The sequence below is a fragment of the Chelonoidis abingdonii genome, chromosome 4, assembly GCF_003597395.2.
Source record: "Chelonoidis abingdonii isolate Lonesome George chromosome 4, CheloAbing_2.0, whole genome shotgun sequence".
Lineage (NCBI taxonomy): Eukaryota > Metazoa > Chordata > Testudines > Testudinidae > Chelonoidis > Chelonoidis abingdonii.
Window position 1 is genome coordinate 47690517 of NC_133772.1, and position 22601 is coordinate 47713117.

The 22601-nt window shown below is 40.8% G+C and overlaps 1 protein-coding gene across 2 annotated transcripts; it reads right to left on the reverse strand.

The window, feature by feature from the left end:
- Positions 1 to 2394: 2394 nt before the first annotated feature.
- On the reverse strand, positions 2395 to 12180 carry C4H11orf58 (chromosome 4 C11orf58 homolog). Of its 2 annotated transcripts, none has more exons than XM_032799243.2 (5): positions 11974 to 12180; positions 10806 to 10886; positions 9025 to 9085; positions 6796 to 6905; positions 2395 to 4959 (listed from the first exon to the last, which is right to left on the reverse strand). In XM_032799243.2, the coding sequence occupies exons 1-5, from the start codon at positions 12031 to 12033 to the stop codon at positions 4747 to 4749; spliced, it is 525 nt and encodes a 174-aa protein (XP_032655134.1). In that variant the 5' UTR covers positions 12034 to 12180; the 3' UTR covers positions 2395 to 4746. The 2 variants fall into 2 exon arrangements, with proteins under 2 accessions (XP_032655134.1, XP_032655133.1); XM_032799242.2 differs by having other exon boundaries at positions 10806 to 10889; positions 11974 to 12160.
- Positions 12181 to 22601: the final 10421 nt, after the last annotated feature.

Here is a 22601-nt window from a genome sequence, read left to right on the forward strand (position 1 = left end):
TTCAGAGGGGTACCCCATCTCCCCAAGACTGTGTGCTAATGCTACCTACATACTGATACTGGTGAGGATTGCAAAAGTGTGCAGTAAGCAATTATACAGATTGTATGCTTGTTCATTTGCTTTCTCTTGAAAGACAGACTTTTTTGACTGTATCAAGTTACAGCAGAAGACTGGGATCAAGCTTTCTCTGTCTCCTGATTTGGGCTTTCAAAATATACTGGCTTTGGTCTACCCTCATCACGAAGGTTGAATTTAAATGTTTGATTAGGCACCTATGCTTGACACAACTGAGACCTAAATTAGAAGTGCTAGTGATTTAATTCCATCTTCCTGAAGGACATCAGTCTCCATGTTACAATTTAAACTATTTGTATACAACTACTAGTGATGTTGTTCTGTAAAACATAGGACTACCTGCAACCCCATTTTTAGTGTTGCTCCCATCTCCAGCAATAATGGGAATGCATGTACAACCATGGGGAGAAAACTTGGTTCTTGAGGCACTAGTTTGTGCCCATCTTTGAATGTAAATGCAATTCTGATGTAGACACTATTTCACAATGTACGGCTGACGTAGCAGAAACCAACTCTACAGAAAGGTTGTATCCTTATATATAAAGTTAATTTATTTGCCTATCACTATTCTACTAATATCTAAAACTAACAGAGCATCTTTCACAACAAAGTGCCTCTGGGTGGTTCTCAGTGGCTCTTTAGCAGCACGCAGTGGCACTGCACAACAGCTTAGTAGCTTCAAGTGTGCAAGGACCTGAACGCATTTTCCTTGATCCAGCAATACCATTAAGCATGTGCTAAGTCTCATGTAAGTCAATGGTGAAGTCTAATACCACTCCTGGGCCTTTTTACATAGCAATGCAGAGGGGAAAGGATCATTTCAGAATTAAGCAAGCTACATCCTGTAGCATATTGATTTTTCCATTAAAGACTCGTGTGTGTATTAGAGATCAGTTTACCATTAACTGTAATGTATGATTTACACCAGGCTGGGGACGTATAATGATGTGGAGCTGCAATCAGTATTTTGGGGGCAAATTCTATTACATGGTACAAAGGGAGTGGTGCAAATTAGAGTAGCCCTTAGGCTGCTATATCCTGGGCTATGACAGAGAATCAGGGAGGACTAACTGCTGGCTTGTTCTCAGCTTCTCCTCCTCCACTTTCCCTGTACTAGATGGCGGGTCCCCAGGAGATGCCAGTCAAGTTGCTATCCTGATCTTCCTGGAGCTCCCACAGCCTGGCAGGGAAGAATGCAATGAAGTACCTAGAACTACTCCTTTATCTGACATACTGAAATGTTGTTGTGCCAGCAGAGGAGCTGCAGGCAGATGTTAGGACCTGAGAGATTACATGGGTGCTGAAGGATAAGCCACAGTTGCTAACAGAAAGCTCTAGCAAGTGTCTGGCTGTGCTACACTACCACCTGAGCAGCCATGAAATGAAGATTATGAAAGAAACCTGAGCCTACATCCTGGGAGAGAAGCCACAGTCAGTTAGCATGCAACTAGTCGCAGGATCAGGATCTAAGACTTTTAATCTTGTTTTTGTTAGTGTGTATAAAAACATCCAGACTGGCTAGGTCAGTCAAATTTTTGCTCTTTCTTTAGCTCTCTTAAACCTGTGTTTAAAAGAACCTGTGGACATAAGTGCTGCTAAACTTTCTAGCTGGAAGGAAACTGACATCAGGCCTTCAGGAAGGTTGAATTAGGAGAGATGTACCAGACTGAGTTGATGCTAGAGCTATGGATTGTTGAACACTCCACAACACAAAGGTGCTGCACGGATGTTGGTTCCATTCAGAGTATGGGTGAAGACTATGACAGCATGAGACTGTTGACAGTTATATGCTAGATGGGATTTCTCATTGCAGAAGCTGGTTTTCAGATTTTTTCTCATCTTCTAGAAAAGCCAGCCATTGAGACTAGAAAAGGCAGCTTACTAAAGTCCTAATTGAGAAAACCTGCCAAAATATTAGCAGTAGCAGGGCAGCAGTTTCGTTGGTGGATTCTTGTAGGTATTTCTTTTTGGGACAATATCCTAATAGTTTTCCCCTTACTGACACAGAAGTGAAACACTTTCAAATTTCACATATATTTTCCTTACTAGGCAAACTGAAGGCATTAGTTAATGACAAATGTATTAAAAGCAAAATGGTTCCTACCTATCTTCTCTGTGTAGATATATCTGCAAAGGTGATTTAGCTAAAGCAAACTCAGGCCACTTTGCTGTGAATAAGAGCATCCCCACAGAGCTTAAATGCACTTTGTAGTTAATGCACTCAGTTGTAGTTAATGTCTTAACAATCCTGGAAGTTGCATCTAAACAGGCCCTCCTCGATGGTGAAAAAGCATAATACACATATTTCATCAGGCACGGTTAATATAATGACCTGTTCCCAATTTTTATTTATGCATTAGATATAGTGGGAGTGGTTGAAAAGATGGTCAGTGATTCAACATCTCTGTAAAATAGCAGTTGATGAATTCCTGGTGGTTTTATGAATATTGGCAGCTTATAACCACCATTTTAACCACTAAAACTAAACAAGGTAGTTGGTAAATACAGTGTGTGTGTGTGTATATAATATTACGTTACTTCCTTGCATATTGCAGAAATGTACACAAGTATAAAAAGGATCAGATTAATAACATGAGGGGAGGACAAATCAAATCATTTGCTGGTCAAGTTTAGTACTGTTGGTTTTTTAAACACTTAAATTCAAAAGTTCAGACACTTCTTTGCCCTTTCCCTGTCAAATATCACTACTCCTTTACTTAATGTGAAATATGGTATGGTTATGGCTCAATGTCATGTTCAAAAACTAAGTTAAAAAGTAAATGCAGATTCTGATTAAAGTCACTTGTTGTGTCATAGTGTATAATCACATGTATCTGGTTTAATACTGCTTGTTTTTTCCATAAAGTAACATTTGTTCAAAGTCTTTCAGTATAGCTGAGGCTGAAGTACTAATTTTCAATTCTTACAATCAATGTACATATTTCAGCTCATACAAATTAGCAAACAGTACGGAAATAATCACTGCTACAGATTATCAGTAAATTAAACACAGCTTTACCAGATACAGAAAAAAGTGGTAAGTTTCATCAAGAGCCTCAGGTAAGCTTTTTCTTGCGAAGTCTACAGTGCAGACGAAGTTCTGCTCTCCCATAAAGAAATGCATTCAGACTGTATGCAATGTGGCATTCCTTTTGTGATCCTCAGATTAAATCTGATGATATTTTTCAAACAGATGCCATTAGAATAGATGAAAAAATGCATACAATATGGAAGTTTGATCTTTAGTACACCAAAAATATATAAATTTGCAGAATACACGGGCTTTAGTCCTTACTATGTCTTAGAACTTCTGTTTCTTTCTTTGTGCACAGACTAGAGGATTTGGTGCAAGGAAGGTAAGAGGTGGCATGTCTATCGCTGGTAATTGTGACTAACTTCACCTCAGTTTGATCAGCAGCACTCAAGCTGGGAGGGACTGCATAGCACAACTTTGCCTACATATCCCTTTAGGTTGCATCCTCCCTCTTTAAAAAAGGTAACTAATTGAGGCACCTGTCATTTTCCATATCAAGGTATCTTTCCCTTCACATGAACTCATTTCCTGGTTTGGTTCTTTATCTCCTGCAAATCTCACTTCTGTAGAGAGAAATTATTAAAACTAGCATGTTAATCTGAGACCAACCTCCCTCCCCAAGCCTTGCTTTTACGCAGCTCTCATGCACACTGCAACTCAAGCAGTTACAGGATCAAAGTCCTTCACTTCAAAAGGGATATCTACACCCAAGAACATCAAGCTAGTTGCAGAACATATCCCTCTTGTCCTGTCGCTGTTAAAAACAGGCCTAGAGAAGTAACTAAGAGTACATCTACATAGGGATGAAAAACCTGTGGCATGGCCGTGGCTGGCCCAGGTCAGGTAACCTGAGCTCAGGCTGCAGGGTATCGCTGTGTAGATATTTGCACTCAGACTGGAGCCCATGCTCTCAGACCCTCCTCCCTCACAGATTACCAGTGCTTAGGCTCCAGCCTGAGCCCTGCAAGCCCAAGTCAGCTCATCTTGGCCACCAAAAGTTCTTTTAAATCCCTGTGTAGATGTACCCTAAAGGCCCTCTTCTGCATCCTGCTATGATGTAGGGCCCCCTACACTGAGAGTGCCACAGACAATAGGACTCTGCCACAGAAACTCATTACAGAATCAGGACCTAAATGAATAAACCTGTTCTCTGGCAATTATGTCAGACTGTACTGCCGGTATTACCGAACAGAACCAAGATTTGAAGCTGCATTACACTGCAGAATACTGATGTCATTGCTACTATATCATAATTAATACATTAACAGGCAACACCAATGAAACCTTATTTCACAAAAAAAAAAAAAAAAGACAAAAGGACACCAATAAAAGAAAGTAGTGTCAGAGGTTTGATAACTACAATGGAAGGAGAGTGGATTCAGAGAATATTGTAAAAGGAGGCTGGCAATTAAATTTATTTTCATCCAATGCATCTGTTTATACTTTACCCCCCAAAAAATTACACTCATGCCCATAAAAATGTCATCCATGGCATCTGAAAGCAAGCACTTTTTCTCTTTCATCTAAAAGGGCTTTTTTAAAATCATAATACAAAAATCTGTGCTGTAAGCAGTCCTCCACTTTGCACTAACAAAAAGGCTTACTGTACTTTAAATACAAGACTTATTGATCTGAAGTTATGAGCCGCTGGATTTAACAAACATCATTTTATAATTGCTTTTCACATCTTTCTTGCTTTCTGGATCATCACCTTCACTGTCTTTATCAGCAGATTGCAGTTCTTCTGCAGATTCCTCTTGCTCTGACTCAGAGTCACTTTCAGAGTCCTCTGGACTTTCAGGTTCAGGAGAGTATCTGTTCACATCATCTTGTCCTTCAGCCTCCTCCAGCTAGAATAAAATTCAGTTACAAAAGGAAGCTAAATCATTCCCCCAAGCAACCTCTAATTTTGCCATTTAAATACAAATTCAATGAGTTTTCACTAGTTGCCACATTGTTCCTTTTGTGTTAGTGGTTGAAGATGGGACATGAGATTAAATAACATAGGTACCAGATAAAACCCATCTTAGTCTTTAATATAGAGAGGATTAGTCTGTCAGATACTGGAATGACTGATTGTCAACTTCCTTAATAACATCTGAATTACACTGGTAAATGATATAAAGGTCTAGGATCCCTTGACATTACTAATGCAGTAACTGTGGACCCTCTCCATTTTGTTTGCTAACATTTAAACAGCAAAGGAAGTAAGTTTTTAAACAATAATACTTTATGCCGGGAAGGATTTTTTAGCAGGAATGTGTGTGCACACAATATGCAGCTACTTTGTGGTTGACCACTAGCCTCATATTACTCACCATGAAGGAACCAACAAAGAGAACTTGGAAACATTATCAAATGCAATTGAGCATGCAAGGTTTTTACTGTCTCGTTACTTTAGCTTTGGTAGGAGTTCAGAGAGTCATGCTTGATGCAAGAGAATTGCTGCCATACTGTAGCCAACTTTAACGTGAGCCACATTATTTATGTGAGGGTCATCAGAGACTCATGTGCAAGACTGCAATGCTTTTGTAAACCTGACACTATTTGGCAAATACAGCACTTAGTACTATGGAAAAAATACTCAACGCACAATCTGATAATGATGGGCCAATACAGGTATTGCGTCTATTTACACGAAAAAGCCTTTCCCACTTTTCGTGGGAAAAAGTGCCTGTGTGTTTGGAATAGTAAGAGTTTGCTAATGTGGCACAAGTTCTTTAACTCAAGTCTAGCAACCTCACTGATATTTCAACCTCATGCTCAAGTATCTTGTTTCTAGGCTTCATTTGAAGAGGTATGATAGTTCCATAATTTTTTTGTCTTCCTTCACTTTTCTGTGTCTCCTCCAGGCAGTGGTGGCCCTATCCTTTCCTCTCTGGAGACTGCCTCATAACTACATGACTGGAGGAGAGACGGAATCATTTGAAGATTTCATCTGTGTCCAATAGTCATTTCCTTCCTCTCCCAGATTTCCTTCTCCCCACCCCTCCTCATGCATTTGGACTACACAATATAATTATAATTGGAGCACACAATCATAGCACCTCAGGCTCTGACTGAACCTCTTGGAGCTAAAGCAGTTTAATCTGGATCAGTACATGAAGAGGAAGCATCCCCCAACCTTTCCTAAGGAATCTCAGGAAATGGGGCTAGCAACTGGGTGGGCACTCCTCTGAGTTAGCACTGAATGGATACCCCTAGCTTGTCTTAAGGCATCGTGCTACTCTCATGTGTGTGCTGGTTTTTGGAAGATATAAAAAGCCTTAACTATTGCAGTCATTAAAGATTCCACAGAAGGTGAGAGTCTCATAATTATTTTGGTTAGTGTTTTATCTATTTAAATTCCCCTCACAGTCAACTGAATAAAATATTCTTCATTTCTTATGTGAAATTGTTGAGTAGAGCTGCTATGTTACATCTCCGAGGAGCTTAATGTGATCTAGCTGTACATACTGTAGAGTATGAATGTTTCCAGGTGTTCAAGAATTCTCACTGGTACCTCTGTGTCCAAGCCCAGGAAGCTCTTGGCTCCTGCAGATTTGTACCTGGTAAACTTATAGGGGTACTCTGGGTTAGAGTAAGTTTGACATGTTGTTAAAAATGGCCATGGGATGTTTGTCATTCATTCTCTTTGCCCACTGGAGCAAGCCTGTCTGCATCAATAAGAGTAAGTAAACTACTACCTCACTGAAACCAAGTCCACAGTGTCGTCGATTTCTTCCGGACATAGTGCTGTCCATGCTTTGCTGGAACTGAGACTCTAGGTCTTCATTCATTTTCTTGTCTTCTTCCCCTGCATGTCCAGTGTACTTGGTTATGGTTCAGTCAAATTAACAAAAACATCTCATTACACAAAATTACCAGATCTTTAGGATTTAGCACTGTATGAAAATATTTTTAATACACTTTATTGGGTTGACTATTTACTGTATAGTGAATACGCCATCATCCTTGTAAAGTTATCTTCGCCTGGAACAATTAATTGTTCAACAAGAAAGTAAAATACTCTTATATTGTAATAAAGGCAGAATGATAAAGTTCACCACAGGCTCATATTGTACCATGGATACTACTATAAACAGGGTTTACTAGAATGTAAAATACTACCTTGTAAAATCAACCCCGTGTCTATACTAGAACAGTTCATTTTGAACATTACCCCATCTTGCCACTATTGCCATTTTTCATAGCAAGATGAAAATGTTATATTGGAGCAGGAGCTTCAAGACATTCATTTGTGCAGCAAGCAGTCTCTACACTGGCAAATCAAGGCACTGCAAACCAATGGTTAAAATGAAGTAACACGCACATACACAGCAGTAAGTCAGAAGTTCACTACTGGACTTAACCTGCTACATTTTAGATGAACTACCTCTGCCTTGAGCCATTTCATCTCATACATCTGAATTCTTAACAGCATAAAATGGAAGCTGCTTAGCTTTCTTTTCGCCACCCATGGGAAGCAATTTGAAAATTAGCTCTCATGTCTATTAAATAGCTGCTTTTACATATGCTATCCTGCTGCTTATTTTAATAAGTTATTACAATTTTTTTCAATAAGGCATTATGTCTATCCAGGAACAGTCTACATTATACAATGAAGAACCACCCTTGGCCTAGTTTACTGTGAGAGAGAAGCCAGGGACTCCTAGTTCTACTTCAATCTGCCACTGACTTCCTCCCTTGTAAAATGAGAGATAATTACTTACCCTTGCTGTGAGAATTAGTGTTTGTACAGTACTTTGAAGGTAACTATATATGTTTTTATTATTAAAGGAGGAAAAGATTGCCAACTGTGGGAAACAGGAGGAAAGGGAGACGAAGAAGATTACTTTATATAGGAACAGAGGATGTTGGTTTCTTTAGTCTTTTAGCAAGGAGCAGGCCTCTTGTCAAAACCTAATCACAACTTCCTGCTACTGATCAATAATAGTACTTAACTCTTTCAAATATCCATTTATCTTTGTAAAGTACTTTACAAAGGAAATAAGTATCATCAGTCACTTGCTCAAGGTCACCCAACAGGCCAATGACAGAACACCTACAGAACTCAAGTTTCTCATATCCCAGTCCAGTGCTTTATCCACTAGACCACGTGGCCTAGATCAGCTAAGAAGCTGTTACTACCAAGTCAAATTGGAGAAAAAAATGCAGAGGAGTCTGGCAGTTCCTATTCTATACAGCTAAGAGAGGTTTTATCAAAGCTCTTATTCCAAACTTGATAAAGTCAGAGATACCTTGGCTTCTGATCATTAATCATCAGAGTCTGACTATGGGAAAAACAAAGACTTGCAGAGTCATCTACTGACTAGAAAGAAGTCATAGTTTTGTACGTCTTATGTCCATGGCAATTCATCTCAAAGTTTGCAAAGAAAAAAGTCTTGCTTTGACTATCAAGACTACATAATCAACAGGGACTCTGAAAAGTCAAGCCCAATTCTGATTTACACACAACATCCTCCATCAAAGGTCATCAGCTGGTAGTGTAACTGGTGATGATGCGTGAAGCATAATACAGTGCATCCTATCAGTCTGCAGCTACAGTCACCGTCTGACACAGAATAAGATTTTTACTTCTATGTAAAGAAAAGGAGACAGCATATGTGGGGTCCAGTTTTGCAAACCATTTCAGCATGTGCTTAAATTTAAGCACATGCAGAAGTGCTTTGCTGAATCTGGGCAGGAGAAAGTAGACATGTGCAGCAAAACTAGGCCTTTTTCAGTCACTATACTGACTAGTAAGAGACGATGAGATTATGCCAGTTCCCAGAATCTGACTTGTTTTCTTCAGCTTTAGTCACAAAATTGAAAGCTCCCACTGCAACAGCAGTGAAGGTACAAGGACTCACCTCTGCCTCCCTAGATCAATGTTAGTTTACAGATGTCTAATTTGTATCAGCTATTAAACTGACCTGTTCTGAAATGAGAAGTTGATCTGTGGTCTCCGATAACAAGGCGGCCAGTGTGTTCTTTCTAAAAGAAAATGCAATTTATTGTGAACTCTGACAGCTCTACCTACATACAAGAATTCTTGGATAGACGCACCCTACTGCTCACTATCAGCAAGCTTTTTTTCTGGGGGGGGAAGAACATGTATTAATGAGCTCTTTCACCAGCCAATGGCTATCTGTTGACAAAGCTAGCTTCATTTTTACCATCCACTGATCATATTGGAGGAAACCGTAGGTACCCTCCCAACCCCCAAATCTGTTCCTTTCCTTTTCGCTTGCCAGTGTCACTCCAAAGGGGATGACTACAACCCTGCTGAAGTTGTATAACCTGAACCCAGTATTATAATGGACAATAAAATTTCAAGTTACAACCCAGGTTTTGCCAATTACAGTAATAACTCAACCTTTCTTTGATTCCTGTAAAAATTACTTAGCAGCTCAGAATCCTCCCCTACATAATTATTTTCTGTTTGTGTATTTTCTGCTTTTCCTTCTCATTCCCTTACTGGACAGAAGGCCACCTGCTGGACTAAACTGATAGCTCCATAGGGCTGTATGCTCTTTTCCAACGAAACACCCACACAGGATAAGCAAAGATGTGGCCAATGTGCCTTAACCCACAGACCTGAATGGGAGAGCCCAACCTGCAGTTTATGTAAGTCCCTAGGTTAAGAGAGGGTCATGCTACTATCGCCAACAGCACTAAATTACTCTGCTACAGGCAGAGAATAATAATTCTACCAGATTAGCGAAATACAACATTAGAGAAAAGTAATTAGTTTAAGGGAAGGCTAATTTTAATTTTTGCCTCCAATTTAACTAAAAGCCACCCCATCTAGTAATTGCTGCCTGTATAAAAGAAAAAAATTGCAATATTAAACTGTATTTTAGGCACATATGAAAACATTCAGGCTCCAATATTGGTCTCTCGTGATTATATAATCATCAATCGCTGGGTACTGTCTACATTAATCTCATGAAAAACAAAAACTTACAATACGCAATGTCCACACATGTAAGTGGATTTAGATTTGGTCCTGCATAAGTAATTAAATTCCAAGCCATCTGACTGTGTTTGCTACTGAGTTACTCCAGTCTGGTTGCTGTTATATTTAGCCTTTGTATCCCAATCATCTGAAGTAAACTTTCACTTGTCTGGAGCCAACAATTGGGGGGAGGGAGGAGTTTGGTGTGTAAAACATTAGGCTGTTGGTTATTCTCATAAGGGTGGGCTAGAAAGTGTTCCTGCCTATTCTGCAGGTGATCTAAAGATATAAGAATCTGGAAAAACAATTATTTAGAATCAGTAGTTGTCAGAGGTGAAGTTGGAGCCCTTTTTTACTGCAAAGCAGTGCTACCCAGGCTAACTGTGGAGTAACAGGCCAGTATTCTGATATTACATTTTACAGACACTATGTAATAAGTGGTTTGTGGCCTTGAAATAACTGTAGATTATAACTACAACTGTTAATTGCAGAAATCCTGCCAGAACTTAAAGTTATGTACAAACGGATGCACAGATTAATGTAAGTATAATGTTTTAAAGAAAACTTTTACCTTCAAGCAAGCACTATCTTATCAATAACAGTAACATCTTCACTTTCAGAAAGAACAGAAAACACTATGCAATCACTTTCAGTGTGATCAGTAAATTGTTTTGTCATTTGAAAAATCCTTTCCTAATAGCAACTACTCTTTATTTACATGGAATGCTTGGATTTAAATAATTAACAAAATCTCACCTTTCCTGCTCCCATAAGTCTCAAGAACTTTTGCTTTCTTTCTTCATTACCTAAATCTACTGCCTCCCAGCTGCTCGATCCCTGCTGGAAGATAGAAGGTAATAAATTATTTAAAAAAAATAGATCAGTTTCATCTAAAAGCTTGTTTATATTAAATAAAATATTTCAAGTTATACATAATTTGAGCATTTTTCCAATGCACTATGATGCAACATTTATGGTCACGCCATTTCAATACATGACTAGGGCCCCCTATGCCATGATCGTGACGTAACTCGCTCATTTAATAATATCAACTTTGAGAAGTGTTTTAAGGACACGGTTGTTTGTTTTAATAAATAGGCTCTAGTGAAGAATGAGTAGAGAAGGGAGCAGGAAGGCCTTTTAATAAATTAAACAGACTTAGATGCAGTAGTCTCAAAGGTGGTCAACAGGCACTAGAAAAAGATCTTCTTATAACATCAACAAGCCATTGAATTAATTTTAAAAATGCAAGCATGGATTCTGATTTTTGAAGCCATTTGCTGAAAGCTAACATAGCAAGAATAAACCCATGAAGAACTTGCACAGGAAAGAAGAGAGAAAACTCAAGCAAATGAAAAATAATCGTACAGTTAACTGACAAGCCACCTTTGAACTTGATCAAGATTCACACCTATCAACTTATCAAACAAAATCTTGAAAATGAACAGAGATTTGGGCCTCTTCAGGAGGCAGAACAAGCGCGGAGTGGTACCCAGCCCAGACCGGCGGCTTGTAGGCTGGCCTAGTAGTGGCAACAGACCACGTCCATTATAGAGCGAGCACTGGGCACGAATGCAGCCAGCAGCGCTCCCAGCACGGAGGCACATCCCCTCTGAACCCACTGCTCCCCCCCGGCTGCTCCAGGAAGGCGGGCGGCCTTCACAGCAAGGCCGAGTCTGTTCAAGCGCGACACACGGCGGCTCAGCCCGGTGAGAAGCTTCAGGTCCCTCCCCGCCACCAGGCAGCGTCAGAGCCCTGAGAGCGGGACGGAGCCTGGGCCACTTCACCGACTTACAAGAGGCCGACCAGGGCCTGCCCGGCGCGAACCGCCACCCCGCCCTTACCCCGGGGGAAGGGGTTCATCTCCCAGTCCCCTCATCGCCCCAGGCCTCCCACGGCCCGGCCCGGCCCCCGCGCTACTTACATCGGGGGAGGCCGCTCGCTTCATGCCGTGACGGGGCTGCGTCTCCCTGGCCGAACTCATCTTCCCTCAGGCTACGGGATCGGCGCCCAGGCCGCGGCCCTCACGTCTTCGTTCGCGGCCTGGCGGGCGGCAACACAGCAGCGGTCCCCGCGAGCAGGTCAATATCCCGGCAGGCGCCAGGCACGCTGGGAGTTGTAGTTCTTCTCTGGTGACTCGCATTGCTGGAGGGCGAGAGAGACTTCACGGCCCAGAATGCTCTGCGACGGGAGAGGGGCGGTACCGGCCCATGATTGGCCAAGTCGCAAAGCGTCCCAGTCCTCGCGGGTGGTGACTATAGCGTCGGAGTAGCCGGGTCCTACTCAATAGCAACAGGCCGAGGCTGCTAGCAGCGGGTTCGAGTCCCGGGCCCGCCGGCGTAACAAGCCTGCTATTTACTCTGTGCCAAACCCTTCCCCTCCCGCCCCCAGCGCTCGTCGGGCTGCCTGGCCGCGCCCACGTTTTTATGGAAACGTGCTTGACGCAGAGTCTGAGGCCGGGTGTTAAAAGAGAACCCAGCTCCCCTCTGCACCGCCTGCCCTGGCGAACCCGGGGAACCGCTTCTCTGATAAAAGGCAGGAGCTTCCTCCCTCCCCCCCCGCCCGCTCCGCAGCTGGTGTGACGAGAACCGCCCATTCAGTTTGCTTTGACTCTCCCGCAGGCTGTGTGCAAGCCTAAAGTCTCCCAGAGCCTCCCATCTTGAGTCCAAAGCAGTGAGCCCTTTTCACAAAGCTGGCAAGTTTTTCCTAGGCCAGGGTGACCAGACAGCAAGTGTGAAAAATCGGGAAGGGTGGAGGGTAATAGGCACCTATATGAGACAAAGCCCCAAATATTGGGTCTGTCCCTATAAAATTGGGACGTCTGGTCACCCTAGCCTAGGCGCAGATGGGCTGAGGGCATGGCCACCTCCTGTGTGCTATGGGTTTTCCTTCCTCAAGTAAGGTGGGATGTGAATTAACAATACTTGGCCATTTTCCAGGCCTTTCCACTGGTAGGTGACAGGGCTCCGAGTCCTCCTGGGCTGGTGGGAGCAGAAGGAAAGAACTCAGCAAACTTGAGGGGCCTTAAGGTTGTGAGGAGCTTCTCCTGAATATGCGGTCGGGGACCAGATATGTGGGTAAAAACAGTCTCATGTTCTGTTAGGCAGGAAATGTGCATGCTAATGTGAATTTTGTTTATATTTGTGTGGAGAGGTTTTTTTAATGCAATTTTTATCTGATACTTAAATGGCTTTCCCTAGCAAGTGGTTATATCTGTACAGAGCCTAGTACCTTTCATGAGGACCTAAGCAAGGATATTTTCTTATGAGACTCAAATTCAGAAGACCTAGGCCCTTAGGGAACCATTTACCTAAAGTAAGTGAGTGCATTTGTCACTGGTTTATGTGCATTAGTTTTCTCTCTTTTCTTTCTTTATATTTCATTCGGGGTTCCACAGTTTTGCTAAGTATCATACACAGAGAGTAACAGTCATGCTTGGAAGCTGTTTGGGATGGGGGCTATATTTTTGTTCTGTGTTTATACAGTGCCTTGCACAGTGATGTCCAGCTTCAGAATTAGTGTTCGTATGCCTCATAGTAAATAGCAGTGCTTGTGGATCTCCCTCCCACATACACACACATTTATTCTGATTGCTAAGAGCTCATACACCAATCATTGTTGCAGGGACCGAGCAGCATTTTCCCAACAACTACCCCTCTGAGGTGCACTGTGGTGACATATGAAACAGACTGGCAGTCTGTTTTCTGCCCCCCCTCCAACTGCTCCCTGCCCTTGGCCCTTTCTGGCTTGCAGTCTGTTTCTCACTCAAACCAAGTATCCGTCCTTCTCTTCCAGGCTCTCCTACTCACACCTGGTAACCTGTCCCTGGGTCCTATTTCCTTATTATAACAACTCCTCAAGGTTCAATCCATTAACTCCCTCAGATTCCCTCCTACCCAGCAACCATACCTTCTCCCCCATCTCCTGGTTCCATCAGTTATTGCTGCATTGTATCTGGAGCCCCAAAGCCTTCTAATTACAACTCCTAAAGAGTACTGGGAATAAAAGCCTGACTTCCCTCACACCTGTTGCTACTGTTCAGAAGTCTTAGGAGGTAAATTAGTGACATATCATTCATGGAGGTGAAAATACCTTGAGTCACCAGGCCTGGATGGTGTTCATCTAAGTAGTTCTCCCCATTTGGTTTCTCTTTTTCCTGGAAGCAGAGGTTCCTCTTTTCTGGGATTATCTTAATCTAGAGGGACTGTCTTGATAAATTTTAATGAAACTGAAAATTTACCTCAGACTCAGTAGATCTAGACAGGAAAATGCACAGCCATCTCTGTGGCGCCTACCCTCCTACATTAATACTAACAATAATCCTCCTCCACTGCGATTTTTTCATAGTTCTAGAAAATTGCACCAATTTAACTAAAGGAAAGATTTTAAACTAATTCAGGTAAACTGATGCAAATGAACGTGTTGACACTTTTTAATTTCCATTTTTAAGCCATGTTTATCTTGGTTTAGCTTGATTACTTAAGGAATCTGTTTTTACTAAACCAAAATAAACTACTCTTAAACTGAAAGCTCACACAGAGTTTGCAGTGGTTTAACTACATTTATGTAAAAACATGTTAAACAAGGACAATTTCTTGGTGGATACAAAGAAGCAAATTTTCAAAAATACCTAAGTGACTGAGGAGCCTATATCCTATTTTCCAAAATGACTTAGACATTTTTAGAAGCCTAAGTCCCACAAACAATCACATTGGAAAATGAGATATAAGCTTTTTCGTCACCTGTGTAAAATTTTCAAAATTGCCTAAGCCTGTGCTTCAGACTCCACCCTGCTTCCCCAGTTACCTCGCAGAAGTGAATCAGAATCAAAGAAAAGCAGGAGTGGCTGATAGATCAGCATTCTGCAGTGTAGACAGAGTAGAAGATTCAGCAGATCTAGTGTTTTGTAGTACATTGGATAGAACAGCATCCAGGTAGTCCTGAATAGAGATACAAAGTCAGAGTTAAAGTTGTTTGTAGAAACTTAATTTTCTGAATTTCATGGCTTTCAAATTTTTTGCCTTTTGTTTTATAATACAATGTTAGGATGACATTCTTTTGAATTAACTTGCAATCTTAATGGAGATTTTTTTTTTAATTTTGTCTGGGAATGTAAAATCTCTTTTATCCCACAGTAAAATAGTGATACAGTAATAATAAAAACACACTAGCTTTAACTTTCCAAACATTTTGTAGAGTTATAGCTGCACCTTGACTCCTGTAAATGTCAATGGAAGTTCCAGTGCCTTGAAAATGTAGTGGAGTTGTATCTTTTTCACTTTCTATATTGAACATTTACAACAGTCAGTTTGTATTGGTTAGCCTATGGACTTGTTTCCTTATTAAAAAAAACTTCTTACCAAAAAGATCTTGTTGTCTCATGTGATTCCAGAAAAAAAACAGCCATAGCTCTGATTGTTTATCTCCACAACAGTAGTGTCATTAAGGAATGAAATTGCAAAATGTTGCAATTTATTGTTTATTTTCTTAAGAAAAGTACAAAGAAATGAGAAATATTGTTATATTCTAAAACTAACCCAAAGCATAGATGAGCTTTCTTTTAAATTGTGGCTTGCTATGATATGCAGTGCAGGTTTTTGTAAAATAGTAAGATCCACGTAGCTTATTGTATTGTTAGTTGTATAGGAACAGTGGTATCCTGGTAGTATTTTAATAATGGGCTCTCACAAATGACCTGCAATAAACCCAGTCTAAGGTGTGTGTACGTGCAGGAAGGATGAGGAAAAGAATTTCTAAATTAAAGAGCCACAAGTCATCAGGACTGGATGATATTCATCCAAGGCAGGGTGGCCAACTTGTGGCTCCGGAGCCACATGCGGCTCTTCAGAAGTTAATATGCGGCTCCTTGTATAGGCATCGACTCTGGGGCTGGAGCTACAGGCGCCAACTTTCCAATGTGGCAGGGGATGCTCACTGCTCAACCTCTGGCTCTGTCACAGGCTCTGCCCCCACTCCACCCCTTCCTGCCCCTCCCCATAGCCTGCAGTGCCTTTGTTCCTCCCCCCAGACCCTTCTGCACACCACAAAACAGCTGATTGGGAGGTGTGGGGAGGGAGGGCTGCCCATGGGCGGGAGGCACTGGGGGGCGGGAAGCTCGGGGGGAGGGGCTTCTGATGTATTACTGTGGCTCTTTGACAATGCATGTTGGTAAATTCTGGCTCCTTCTCAGGCTCAGGTTGGCCACCCCTGATCCAAGGCTTCTGGAGTAACATAAGAATTAAGTGATTGATCCTCTAACAAAAATATGGACTTTTTCATTAAAATCAGCTAGGCATGAAGGATGGCAAATTTTGTACCTCTCTTTGTAGAGGTGTTTTAAGTAATTCTGGTATAGACTTTTACCAGTGAGTCTTATGTCAGCACTAGGAAAGTTGGTAAATTATAATTAAAAACAGAATTAGGAAACTCCTGTTAGATGCTTGTGATAGGGACAAAAGGCCATATCTGTGTAAAGAAAAATTATGCTTCTCCAATCTGTTAGAATTCTTTGAGTGGGTAAACAAAATAGGGGGTAAAAACGATCTGGATGACATTTGGACTTTCCAAAAGCCTTTCACAAGATTGTTATGAGGCTGTTATGGAAACTGAGTAGTCATGAAATGATGAGTAGAAGTTCAGTCATGGCATGGGGGAAAAACTGTCCACAAGTCAAAAAACAGAGTAAGAATAGATGGTTGGCTTTCAGCAGAGCCAAAGGTTAATGGTGGGGTAATTGGAATTGATGTTTAACATATTTATTGATTATCTTGAAAAACAGATGAACAGTGAGGTGGCAAAATTATTTGATAACTTTTTCCTCAGACCTCTGTCCGAGTCTTTATATAGTGAGTTCTGCCTTCAGTGTGGGGAGCGTGCCTTCTTTTCTAGTTGGAAAGAGCCCAGTGCATTGTGAGAACTACTGGAAGTAAATTACACAGGATAATGACCTCAGTGAGGATTGTCTGTCTCTGCCAAGTTTTGAGTTTCAGACTTCAGCTATATTTGTTATAGCTCTAGCCTCTGTTTTGAAAGAAGCATGGCTACAGCTTTGTTTTAGCTGAATTGAAAAATGTCTAAATAGATTTTTCTCAAACTTTGGGCCAATAAAAGCATAGAAAATTTCAGTTCTAAAGGTGAATGTTTTGGAAAGTTGTAAGTATGTGAAAGCAGGGGGTTATCATGGAAACTCTTCTGCAAGGTCTCCCGAGCTTTGAAGAACCTTGTATAGTATCTACAGCTTTTTGGTAGCTGACTATGTAGAAATGGCTTGATGTAGAGGAATGGGATTGGGAATCAGGATCTCCTGAATTATACTCCTGGCTGCACCATTGACTCATTGGCCTTGGGTAAGTTATTTCATCTTTCTGCTTTAGCTGTAAAATTGGGATGATATATCTCTTTGCCTCAAGGCACTGTTGAGGATTTATTGCACAGCACTGTGCACGTTAAAAGCACAATGGAAACACTAAATACAAAATGTAGTGCAACTGGTCTGGATCAATTGTTAATATGCTACCGATTAGCCCATATAATTCAGAGCATTTAGGAGCAACCTAAGTGATTTAGGATTTTTAATTGTAACTAAGAAAACTCTGATCCTCAAAGTAGCTATCCCTCTGGGAAAAGGGAATGTTAGCAGAACCTCTCTATAAGAAAGCTTAGCAGTATAGCCGATCAATATTTTTAATTTGAAACATGTTCATAGAGTAAAATAGCTATTTTAAAAAAAAAGAAATTCTAGCAGAAAATCTGTTTCTTTTGAAATTTTTGTTTTTTCTTGAACAATTTCCGATGTTGTTTTTTTCTTGAACAATTTTGAAAAACCAAAACTCTTTTAAATTTTCAGATTTTTTTTAGCTGAAAATTTTTTCTGACCAGCTCAATTTAGCAGTGATCACGTCAGGCAACCTATAGATATTACCACAAAGGAGAGTGGAAAATATACAATATGTGAGTGGAAATGTGAGGAAGATCATTTTTAATTGAAATCTAACGTGCACAGGATATCTGTTCAGTGTCTCAGGCTATATATTTTAGTATTATGATGCCAACCAAAAATTCAGGTCTAGTCCCTTTCAGGATTTTTTTTTTTTCCAGAGGAGAAGGAGGGGGAAAGGTAAGAGCAGTCAAAAAGACAGCTATAAAGGGAAAGAGCTGAGAAAGGAGCATCAGTTGAGGAAGGCAGTCATAGCTGTTAACATTTAAAAAGCCCTTTCAAGGACTAAGGAAATAAAAGATAGAAATGCCCGCCTCTTGAAATGGCTTTTATACTTCTGAACCTGTTATAAAAGCTTTTCTTAGAACACTTACCTTCTAAAAACAAAATAGTTTTTATCGTAAACAAAACAGGAAGCACATCAATATAAAGAGTGCTGTCTTCATTACCTTTATTTCTGGACTAGCAGAACATCTTTTTTATATACAGTGCAAAGGAAAGAGGAATTGTTGCCCTAGTTTAAAGCCTGAAGGAAACAAAGACCTGAGAAGTGGTTATATCCTTGAACCTAGTAAGTTGCTGGCTTGCTGAAGCATAGGTACATGTTAGACTTTGTCTTTATTACTAAAAAGGTGTTTTTTACATCATGATAGCTAACTCTGGACAGCTAGCTAAATGTAAAATCCTAATGGAGACAAGGCATGGGTAGTTTTTACTTCCATGTAGCTAGTGATCAACCCTATGCCTCCTACTTGGATTTACCTCGACTAGATAGATACCTGGAGGTAAAAACTGCAGAGCTTTGTCTCCACTGGGATTTTACATTAAGTTGGATTGAGTGGGACACTTAATTCATTGCTGCCCATGAGCTAAGAACCTTTTACCTCTTCTATAAGATTACACTTTTGATAAAAAACCTTTTTTTGCAGTGAAGACATGGCCCTATACTTCTACTTCTCTGGTTTCTATTCCTTCCGTTCTGTATGCAGCCAAGAGCACCAATAAACTTCTGATAAATGCAGTTATTTTAGTGTCAATCTAAGCAATGCCATGGAAGCATCAATATTATCAACATATATTGTATTCATGTAGAGAAGAAACCTCAGTAGTCCTTCTGTTTCATCAACTTGTTGTCAAATTGAGGAAAATCCATGTGATGTGAGGAACAAAATACATATATAGGCAGCGCTGCTTTTATACCTTACGTGCTCCTAGGCACAGCATCTTCACTGCCCCCCTGCTTCTCCATATGGCCCTGCCTGGAGCCTCCCCTCCCGCATCCCCCTGTGAGCCAGCCTGGAGCCCTCCTCCACATCCCCAAGTGGCCCTGTGACCCACCCACCCCAGCAGTCTGTGTGGCCTGCTCTGCCTCCTCCAAGAAGGCTGCTATGACTTTTCACTTGAGGAAAAAAAATGCACCCACCACCTGCCTGCTAGCTGTTTGCTGCCGCCACCCACCAGACTAGTCAGCCTCAGCTAACTCAGGCTGTTCTGGCACCACAGCAGCCTCAGGTGGGCAAAAGCTGAAACTGCAGCATATTTTCTCCAGAAAAAGAAATTCTGCTTCCCTTGGACAAGAATTCTGCGCACGAGGCAAACATCACCTAAGGGGAGGGACACAACATGAGACACGTGGTGTGTGAGACTTCTTGGCAAGGTGCGGGAGAGCTTAAGAGGCTCCCTCCCTCCTGAGAACTTCTGAGCAGTGCAGTTAGCGGCAGCAAAATAGCCCAAAATACTGCAACTCGCAACTGCTAATCCCCCCGCCCCCGGCAACTGACAGCTAAAAATACCCCAGTTGGGCTAGAAAATCGTATACTTGACATGTGCCTCCTGTGCCTAATTGGAAATCCGGCCCTGTGTATAGGCAGAATCCTGTATTGCTTAGAGGAAAATTGGAAACCTAATGGAAATCTGTTTCCGTATGTGTTTTCCTAACAATGTGATGGAAGACCACTGCTGAATAATTTATAAGTGGACTGGACAAAGCATTCCTGTAGGGAAAAATCCTGCACTGGCACATGACCTAAGAAGTTTTTTCCCCACCTTTTCTGATTCTGATATTTCTGTGAAATTGAAATCAACAGAAGTGGCAAGTAGCTGTCTGGGGCTAAAATTTGCCTATTAGAATTTTTATTCCTGTCCAAAACACTTCGCCTAATAGCCTTGAGCCTGCATTATGATCAGTTTTTACATGACTGCATACTATTTTTTCTACATGAACCCTGCTTCATTCAATGTACATGATGGATGCATTGGGGGCGGGGTCAGAATTAAGCTTCACAGGATACCTTATATTCAGTGTCTCCTAATTTTCAAGTGCTTGACTTTGCAACTTAAATAATATTTTTTGACTTAGTTTTGTTGTATGTAGTTGAGGAGACTGAGGGAAATATGTGTAGTAGTTGTATCATTGTAAATATTTGTATGCCTCTCAGGTTATCTGTTTGATGTTAACTTGCCTGAATGTCAGGAGTTAAATCTAAGGAGTCTGTAAAGGAGAAAAGCCACAGGAAACAAAACAATGGCAAAAATAATCTGGCTTCTTGAAGAAACAATGAGGAGACTATCAAATTGAGGAATACCTGCTGTCTGTTTCCATCCAGTTTACTCCTCCTACAATTAACTTTGTTTCAATCATGTCTAGATGTGTTTGGGGAAAATTTGCCGTGTTTAAGTTCCAAGTTAGAATTTTAGTTTACATTTAGTTTTAATTAAAATTCTTCTTAAGAACATTAGTTCTTCGAGGGTCTGAAGCAGCTCTTATTTTGTTTTTTGATTTTTTTAATGGAGAAACTCATATTCAATCTCTTAATTGTTATATTTTTTCTTTTCTGCAGTGAGACACAACTGCTGCTTCAGAACCCATATCCAAAACCTTTAACTTGTTTTAAAGCAACTGGTAGATCCATTTATAGGACTAGTAACAGAGGAAACTACCAGAACCTTAGGATATGGATTAAGGAATTCTGAAAGACAAAAGACAAAGCCTAAAACCAACTGGTTGCTAGACTTGGAGATGCATAAGACATCATGAAGGCTTGAAGAACTAGAGGAGGAGCTCTAGGATCCACATCTTAAGGAACCAGAACTGTTAAATACGTTAGTATGTTGCCATAATTATCTAATTTTCCCTACTTTCCCCCACGCCTGGGAAGTCTACTTAGAGAACAGAACATGAGGCTGATAATCATTGTAGCCAGATGGTATATATTTTTGTGTTTTGTTATTTTTAAAAAAAAGATTACTGTATATACTCGTTCGTAAGCCGAATATTTTTGGTAAAAAAGTGATGCATCAAAGAGCAGAGGTCAGCTTATAAACGAGTCTACATCAAAATTTGACGATTTTAAACTCTATGGAATCATTGAATTGGATATCTAATACATTGTCGTTTTGTTTATCTGGAGCGTCTGCAAGCATGGAGCCCCTCAGCTCCTTGTGGCCGCAGTTCGCTGTACCCAGCCACTGGAGCTTTCCCATTGGCTGGGAACGGCGAACAGCAGCCACGGAACTGAGGGGCTCCATGCCTGCAGACGCTCCAAGTAAACAAAACTTTCCGACCCATCAGCGGCTTACCCTGATGGGCCGGGAGTAACAGTTTTCCAACCCCTAAAATATAGGATCGGCTTGTGAAAGGGTCATAACCAGTGTAGCAGAGACAAAAGCAAATACAGTACAGTACTGTGTTGAAAGTTAACTACTAAAAAATAAAGGGAAAGTTTTAAAAAAAAGATTTGACAAGATAAGGAAACTGTGCTTGTTTCATTTAAATTAAGATGGTTAAAAACAGCATTTTTAATCTGCATAGTAAAGCTTCAAAGCTGTATTAAGTCAATGTTCAGTTGTAAACTGTTTAAAGAACAACCATAACACTTTGTTCAGAGTTATGATCATTTCAGAGTTACGAACAACCTCCATTTCTGAGGTATTTGTAACTCTGAGATTCTACTGTATTGAAATTCACCAACTGAATGTTTGTTTAATGTAACATTTGCATATAATATATAAAATTGTTCAATTAAAGTATTTGAACACTTCAAAAATATTTAAAGGAGAACAATCTGGTGGCTTAGTGTATTTTGACAGTAGAATAAAAACACCTCCTTTGTCTTGCTAGCCAAGACCATGAGAGATTACAGAAGTCTTTGCTGATGCTTCTCTTCTGTTACTCTGGTTGCCTTTTTTAAAGAACACTGGAACTTTTCATAGACCAATCTGGGAGGATGAATCCACTCATGGTCCCTTGCATGATAAAAGATACTTGAATATGACTGAAAAGATAAGCTGATGGAAGGATGTAATGTTATGAAAATTGGGCATTTTGTGACTTGAGCTTCACTGCAGGTCACTCTTAGGGTATGTCTACACTACAAAATTAGGCCAAATTTATAGAAGTTGTTTTTTTAGAAATTGTTTTTATACAGTCGATTGTGTGTGTCCCCACACAAAATGCTCTAAGTGCATTAAGTCGGTGGACTGCGTCCCCAGTACCGAGGCTAGTGTCAACTTCCGGAGCGCTGCACTGTGGTAGCGCTGCACTGTGGGTTGCGTTGCACTGTGGCTAGTGTCAACTTCTGGAGCATTGCACTGTGGGTATCTATCCCACAGTTCCT